Below are 8600 nucleotides of genomic sequence, written 5' to 3'. Positions count from 1 at the left end.
AAAAGTAAACATTCCTTTGGGTGTAATTGCTTTAGCGAGCAAAACTGTGATTTTTCCAGTAAATACATTTCAGCTGCCTGAGAGAATACTGCGGAGGAAAGCGCAAATAAATCACATTCAAATCAGCTCATTCCCATCCTTCCCAAATCAAAAGCAGCATGTTGTAGAACATTTCAGTTTTCACAGGGGGACGATAATCAGTTTCAAAAAAGAGAATAAAAAAAAAAAAATGAGACAAAGAGTTTAATGGTACAGCTGAGGCTCTAAGAAAATAATACAATATTATACTTTAATTTAAGCTGTTTAGACAAACACATTGCACACTTTTAGCAAGTTAACTTAGAAATGTACATGGAAAAAATAATTTATCACTTTTCTTAAGAATAAATCTGTGCCAATCATTGGGTCACATGACCTGTCCACAGCCAATCACACAGCTCGAGACTGAATAAATGGAGTAAAAGGTCATGTTCGTGGCATCTCTTTACACAACTTTATATTGTTCTGTGTCTCTTTTTTCTCTAATACAATTATAGTGAAGAAGTGCAAATATATGTGGTTGGAAAACACAGAACAATCCGAGGCATGCACAGAAAGATGTGAAGATACAGCTCAAACCACATGAAGCTGTTCTTCTGTTATTCATCAGATGGAAATATACACTGTCATAGTCCAACATGGATCTCGTCTTTGTCAAACCACACTTTACCGGAGGTTTAAGTCATGTGATAGTGTTGGAGGAAACCCTCCCAACTTGTCACTTAATACATCTGTATTAAAAAAAGAATGTGCAATCTCTTGCTATATGTCACAATTATTAAAGTAGCCATATTACAATTATATATACAGTTATATTTATATAAAAAATATTTTGTAAATATATATATATATATATATATATATATATATATATATATATATATATATATATTTATATATATATATATATATATATTGCTAAAGATATATATTGTTATATATATTGTTCTTTCGTTCCAGAACTTTACATTCTCCATGGAGGTTCTGTGATGGTTCTGTTCCCGAAGATCTTCATCTTTTTCTGTGCCTTTCTTCTTCCTTCTCTCCTTTTATTTTTCCTTTTATCTGTCAAGATAAATCCATAAAACCATAAAACCATATAAGAAAGTGAATCATATTCAAGTTAAATAATGTAGGCAGTGAAACCATATATGTTCTTTATTACTGATGTAAAGCATTAAGAATTCAGTTTGATCACTTCAATATGTCTGTCACATCTATAGCCAGAGTGATATTTTTTTAATTACATCAGCACATTGACATTCTGCTGTGATGTTTTTGTGTATTGATGCATTTCTTTCTGTTTTGAACATGTTGACATGACATATCATTTTAATGTCAAAGAAAAAGGCCATTAATTTTTTTTTTCTTCTTTTATATTTGCATAATTTGGCTGGACAGAAATAACAAAAATTTTGTCCATTAAAATCCACTGAAATGGCATTTACCTTTTTTAAAAAGGAAATTAAGTATAATATGGAAATTATCCTATGATGACTATCCTCATCTTCAACTGGGAAATATCAAATTGTACTATGGGTATAGAATTTAAATATACTGTTTAAATACATTGATTAATTGGGCTCTATTTTGAATTTGGCTGAATTTAAAAATAAAAACTGTCTAAAAGAAAGTCTCAAAATATTAATTGTTATTAATTATAATTAATTAATTGGGCAATTCCATCTCAAGAGAGATGTTCAGAAATAAGCAAAATTAACTTTTGTTTTTTAACGGTTGGAAACAATGTGTCAACAACCTGAATACCTTGAACAAAGAGTTTATTAAAATACACTATACACTCCGGCCGGGAAAAAATAAATGAAAATAAAATAAAATATTATTATTATGCTCTTTATAAAATAAAAGGGAGCTGCTGACTTCTCAGTGCCTTAGTTTTAATTCTACATGGTGAAAGTCAGTGTTTATTTTTTGTGTTAGTGGTCAATTTCTCGCTGTCATGCAATGGTCATGCAACTCATAACCTGAAAATGTTGCGTTAGTTTTCATGTCTGGTTTGACTTTAAGATTCAAAATCAACAACAGGGGAGCTTCAGGGTGGTATGTACTGTCATCCTCAGAAAAGAGCTGAACAAAAAAATGCTGGAGCAAAAGCGGGACAAATAGTGTGCAGAGGTGGGTGCTTGAGTATTTGTTTAACATTTTTGTTTGCTAAAACCAAATCATAATCCATGTTTGTCTTTTTTAAAAAGGACATAAGAGCATAATAAAACTGGATTAAACTGTTATTATGGCCGGGGCCTGTGGTGCACCTGGCAAAGATGCCACTTTCTTCATCATTTTCTTGTTTTCTCCTCTTGGATCTCTCCAGTCTTTTTTTTATTATCTGTTTTCATTCTCTGTCCTGCTTTTTACTTGCTTTGATTAAAGCTTCCTAACTTTTTCATTTTCTCAGATTATGCACACACAAAGCACTAAAAGTCGATATTTACAGCCCTGAGTCATCTGTTTTAGCCCTACCCTTTAATCCTAAAACCAACATAAATCTCCATTTTAAGATCAGAGGTTTGTGCGTTATGATTTAGGCAGGTAAGTATGGGTCACCTGTAGGGTGGTAACAGAAAGCACTGGCAAATCTTCTGCTGTGAGCTGTTCTGAGATGTGCCGCCTGACTTTCATTAGCTCTCAGGGTTACACTTGAAGACAAGGAAACTTGAGAAGAAAGGCAATGATCTTGTGTTAATCTAGAGGACATCCTAGGACTAAATTAATTCATCGGGTTCTCATTGGTCACACCACAAGTAAGTCTTTGAGGTGTCAGCTTCAGAGATAAACCACAATGGTACTGATTGAGAACATCTGATGTGGATGGTAACAGTATATTTTGGTACTGTTTTTGAGCAGACTTTTCTGTCTGAACAGTAAAAATGAGTCATACTGTGAAGTACTGTATTATTACAATTTAAAATAACTATTCTATGTAAATATATTTTATATAAGTGTAATTTATTCCTGTGATCAAAGCTGAATTTTCAGCATCATTACTCCAGTCTTCAGTGTCACTTGATCCTTCAGAAATCATTCTAATATACTAAATAATAAATATATGTAGTTAATAAATATAACTTTAAATATATATATATATTTTTTTGATGAATAGAAAGTTCAAAAGAACAACATTTATTTGAAATAGAAATCTGTAACGCTGTAATGACTTTACTGCTGTTTTGATCGATTTAATGCATCCTTGCTGAATAAAGGTACTAATTTCTGAAAAATACAAAATTAATAAATAAATAAATAAACTTACTGAACCAGTAAGCAAATTATTATTTTTTTAGTCCAGCTGAAACAGCTGCAATTACTTATTTTTTCCCCGCCATATAGAAATCAAGTTGATTGCATTGCATTGTTGGATACTGTGCACCCACTGCATCCTATATTCTCTCAAAAACAGTACTTAGTATAACATTCCAAAGCATTTTCTCATTTAAAAATGACAGCAGTGTAAATTATAATGATAGAAATGGCTATGTCATGCAGTCTTTCCATCCCACATGGGTGCCATTCAGGGCAACTGAAGGTGACAGAGAAAATATCACGCTTCATTTTCTTAATGCCACCAGACATTTGATCTGCCAGCGATAACAAACAAATGATTTCCAGTAGAGCATCAAATGGAAACAAAACACAATTTCAAAAATTTAGCCAAGGAACCATTTTAGCTCTCTAAAGTGACAAAGTTTGGATCTTGTGTTTTGTGTAATGTGAGAATCGTGTGAGCATCTACAAGAAAGATGATATAAAGAGGCTTAGAAATACAAATCACCTTTTGGACACCTTTTCTTAATACTGCACTTTCTGCTCTCAGTCTGATGTGGACAGAGTGCGTCTGTCTCTTCAGGCGTGTTTCTGGACAGCTCACGGGTCCTGCTCTGCTGCCCCCATCTGACACCACAGCTCAGGCCGTTATGCTGGCATGGGCTCCATTCACCCCAGAAACCAAAGCTACTGAACACACAGCCTTCTGGAGTACAAACAGATAAGTGAGATAAAAAGTCCATCCATCCATCCATCCATCCATCCATCCATCCATCTATCTATCTATCTGTTTATATATTTTTATCTCGTGGCAGAAACTGGCTTCCATAGCTTTGAAGCAGTCTGTATTGTGTAAAGCACTATATAAATAAATGTGATTTCACTTAATTTAATCTTTTTTATTTTTTTATCAAAGCTACTGTGTGAGTCAGCAAGTGAACTCATTCCTAAGTTTTTGCACAACATCAAGTTAATGGCATGTAAATACCCTGATAAATGCAAGCAGAAATTTTCCTCAAGTCTTTATCTGCTGCTTTCCATTGCCACACATGAGAAAACATCTTGATATAATTGTTAATAAACAAGACTGATAGGTTTCTTTCAGTATGCTAATGAGATTTTAATGGCACCTACTCATAAAGAAGGTCTGAAAACGAGTAAAGCCCTTACCAACACAGTCTGTGGACTGAGGAAATGTGCCATCTGGACAGTTTTTGAAGCATTTGCCTTTGAATAGCAGATATCCTCCCTTGCACTTAGTGCAGAAGTCTTTGCTGAAGCACCTCTCGCATTCTGGAGCTTTGCATTCTGTGAGAAATATGTATGAGGATTATAGTTATATACAGTATAAGGTGTGTGGCATTGTTACAGGCTTTCTCAAGATATCAAGTTCTAAAGAGCTGAATGCCCCCCCCCCCCCAAAAAAAAAAAACAAACAAACAAAAAAACAACTTGTTTTATAAAAGTTTTTGAACAAAAACTAATAAACAAACAATAAATACAGGAATAAATAATTAAGATTTTATATTATATATTATATTTATATTATATTATATATAATTATATTTATATTATAACCATATTTTATATTATATTATTATTATTATTATTAGACTGAAGTTCTTTCTGCAATATGACATTTCACCATGTTTAAAATTAACTCAAAGGAATTCCTTTTAAAAATATTACTGAGAATATTAAATAAAAAAAGGTAAAACTTTTTTTTTTTTTAATTTATTTAATAATAAGGACATATTTTGAAACACTATTATTATTATTATTATTATTATTATTATTATTATTATTATTATTATTATTATTATTATTATTATTATTATTATTAAGAGTTCAGAATTCCTTTTAAAATATTAGCGAGAATATTAAATAAAATATTAATATGAAACATATATAAAATAAACATAAAAAATAATAATAAAGAAATACAACATTTCCAAGAGGTTTGGAGATGTAGATGATTATTATTGTGTACTTGTTTGATAGTAATAACAATTGTCTAGGATGGACTCACTCATGCAGTGGTTGAGATCTTTGCCTCGGAGGCCAAAGTGTCCAGAGGGGCAGGAATGAAGACAAGAGCCGTGGTGACTCATGCCATCTCTGTTCAGGAACAGGAAGAGCCGCTCAGAGCAGCGCAGGCAGCCATTTTCCTTCGAACACTCCAGACAGCTCCTGCAGTCCTGTTGCCAGGTCTCTGAAAACATTTCAAATCATTATTATCAAACAGGCAGTGTAGCATCACAAGGGAGCGTGTCTAAGACTGTGCATTGGGATTTAAGTGCAGTCACATTATCTGACACATTACACTTTCTGCAGTGACATCTGAGGGTTTCGAGATGACATTCTAAAAGCCATAAGCCTATATGTCGTCTCTTTGGCTGCTTGAAAAGGACCCAGCTTTTTTCTGTCACCTCAAGAAAGTATATGCAGTGTGCATTTTAGCAATGCAGTACAGATTTGAATTTTGATGTGTGCACTTTCATGGTTAATTGTGAGAATTGTGAGAATTCCTCCAGGTGGATGATATCTAGAAAGCAGAGAGACTCATCTGACTTGAGCAACCACCTAGCAACCACCCAGAACACCCTGGAAACCACCTAGCAACACCCAGAATTCACATGGTTAGTACAATGACTGATTAATTCACAATGTAGTTTAGGTCTATGGCAAATCATAATAACGTATATGTCTAGTTTAAACTAAATATGCACTTTTTATTTTGTTCTATCTTCTCCACAACTATCAAGTCCACATCTAAAACCATTAGGGACCGACAACAACAACTGAGGTCCACTGGTTAAAGGTCAGGTCCATTAAATAAAGTAACTGGTTCAATCCCTTCAAAAAAAGAGATATGAGCCATCACCAGTGTGCCCTTGATCAAGACATGTAACCCTGGACTGCTCCATGATGGGCTCGTTGTTGTAATAAGCATCTGCTAAATAACTGTTTACTCTCTCTCTCAGTCTTTTTCTTTTCACAAAATGTGTTCTTAATTTATAGAGTGCATGCATGTTTACATCCGACTAATTCCAAAGCCAAAGACTGGAGATTGAAGCCTCTTGTCTGCGTGTGTTGTGTCAAACTGAGCCACTGGAGAGGGTTTGCAGGGGGGAGATGTAAGGAAACTGCCACATGGTTCTTATCTTCATATCCTTCATTATAGGGAAATAAAGAGAGACACTACTGTCTAAAAAGACGTCGGTGAGCCAAACCGAGATGCTTCTGCTGCGTTTTCATCAATATATTGTTCCCTATTTTCTGCATGGATGTCAATCAAATGAAATTGAGAAAATATGGGGAAAGATACACATAAGAAATGAAGGCCAGATACTTCTATAATGCTGAGTATAATGTGCTCAAATTGAGAAGTGTTTTTCTGCTCCGTATATCTGTATTCTTAAGTTTTTGTGTTTTGTTTTTTAATAATTGGTTATATATATATATATATATATATATATATATATATATATATATATATATATATATATATATATATTATATATATATATATATATATTATTCAAAATAAGGGTTTCAAACAATTTTGCAGTTACATTTCTTTGCTTATGTGCTTTTACTAGATGCTGTGTGACTATTCTGGTAAATCAGTGGTAAATAAACTGACAGATCCTGCCACAACGCATCAAGATTTATTACCAACTGGTCTATATTTCAGACTCGTCCTGCTGAAAATATGCACATAGTATGATCCACTCGCTGTACACTCCTAAAGCCACATCATGGATAAGACATTGCATGTGTTGACTTTACAACCGTTAATTTATACTAGATTCAAACAATACTATTTTTTCTAATACAAATATTTTTCCATTTAGAGCTCAGATATAAAGTTTCAGACTCATTGTAACACAACTCATTCTGGGAAAGTTAATGCATGTAATGTTTATCAATTTATTGTTTCAGTCACTGAGTCAACATCTGTCAACAACCATAGTACACTCCCAGAAAAAAAGATACAAAAGCGGTCACTGGGATGTGAAAAAGTACACCTTTGTACCTTATTTACCCCTAAAGTGTACATATTAGTACCTAAATGGCATATTTTAGTACCTTTTGAAAAAGTACCTCTCCAGTGACATCTTTTGTACCTTTTATCTGAGCATATACGTCCATAAAAAATTATCATTTATAAGCAGACATGAAACACAAATGATTAATAAAAAAAAATTAAAAAATATTCTTACCACTTTGTTTTCTTGCAGCTAACGTCAATATAAGCGTCTGACAAACAAGGGAGAGGAGAGCCAGAAGTTGCCAATACATCTGGACAAGCAACAGGTTCTGTAACATCTGCCTGAAAGACTGCCTCAGAATGAGAGAGCCTCCTCTCTGCCTTATGGAAACTCATGGTTAATAGCCTGATGCTCACCCTGCCCACGTCACCTGATCTCCACAAACATCTGTCCAATTTACCTTTCAGCTGTTGAGTAATTGTGCTCAGCATGTCATTTCGCGTGTATTCCACCTTTAATGTCACATACCTGAGGCAGAACTCAAATTTTGACCTTTTTATCCACCCATAATCCTTAGCCTAACTATTTCATTCCTCTATATTTAGATGGTTTAGAAGAGGTTTATTTTTCCAAACACAGTGGAATACAGATTGGGGTTTGCTGTGGTTTTGGTGCCCTGGATCGTGCAGATCTCCTTCCTGTTCTCCGGAGCTTTGAGGTCGGGTTTGTTTATTTTTTTATTTTATTATATAAAGTTGAGGGTATCATTAAAGATCTGTGGGGGAAAAATAAGAGTGAAAAAGTGAGTGTATATATATATGAAATACATCTTGCGCTTGCCATCTGCAGTTTTTCATGGGGCTATCTTAACAAACAGCAAAAGTTTCACAAAAGTGCAGGAATTAGACTAAAAAATTAGCAGATATTAACAAACAAACCAGTTAAAACAGCTTTCATGGGTATTTAGGGTACTGTTGCTTCCAAATATTAGTAAGAGAGCTGTTTACAGCATGCTTTTAAACAAGCGCATTTATTGAAAAATTCTTGCTTTTTTACATCAAAATGTAAAAATTATAAATTATTGATATTTAATGTACATTTAACATTAATGTGCATTTATAGTACTTTGAAATATACTATAGTACTATATTCATGTACTATAATATATGTACTTTAAAGAATACCATGGTACTATTATTGGTATACATAAAAAAAAAAAATATGGTAGTACATTTTGATAGTGATTTCACATGATAGCACTTACTAATCAAGTACCAAAAAGAA

At 33.3% G+C, this 8600-nt stretch overlaps 1 protein-coding gene across 1 annotated transcript; it reads right to left on the bottom strand.

Annotated features, from left to right (window-relative positions):
* Window positions 1-972: 972 nt before the first annotated feature.
* On the bottom strand, window positions 973-8476 carry LOC109107712 (R-spondin-2-like). Its single transcript, XM_042758924.1, has 5 exons — window positions 7548-8476; window positions 5351-5533; window positions 4492-4629; window positions 3830-4027; window positions 973-1104 (listed from the first exon to the last, which is right to left on the bottom strand). The coding sequence occupies exons 1-5, from the start codon at window positions 7651-7653 to the stop codon at window positions 1004-1006; spliced, it is 726 nt and encodes a 241-aa protein (XP_042614858.1). The 5' UTR covers window positions 7654-8476; the 3' UTR covers window positions 973-1003.
* Between the last annotated feature and the right edge of the window lie 124 nt (window positions 8477-8600).

The sequence above is a fragment of the Cyprinus carpio genome, chromosome A6 (genome assembly GCF_018340385.1).
Source record: "Cyprinus carpio isolate SPL01 chromosome A6, ASM1834038v1, whole genome shotgun sequence".
In the NCBI taxonomy this organism is placed as follows: Eukaryota; Metazoa; Chordata; class Actinopteri; order Cypriniformes; family Cyprinidae; genus Cyprinus; species Cyprinus carpio.
The sequence above is the reverse complement of the archived record's forward strand: the minus strand, read 5'-3'. Positions and strand labels throughout refer to the sequence as shown.

Bases quoted from the DNA above. Each gene is read 5' to 3' on its own strand.
- LOC109107712 (XM_042758924.1), bottom strand. From the start codon at position 7,653: ATGTTACAGAACCTGTTGCTTGTCCAGATGTATTGGCAACTTCTGGCT. The intron at 5,534-7,547 runs GTAAGAATATTT...AAATGTTTTCAG, and splicing joins AGCTGCAAGAAAACAAAGTG to AGACCTGGCAACAGGACTGC. The intron at 4,028-4,491 runs GTAAGGGCTTTA...TTTGTACTCCAG, and splicing joins TCAGTCCACAGACTGTGTTG to AAGGCTGTGTGTTCAGTAGC.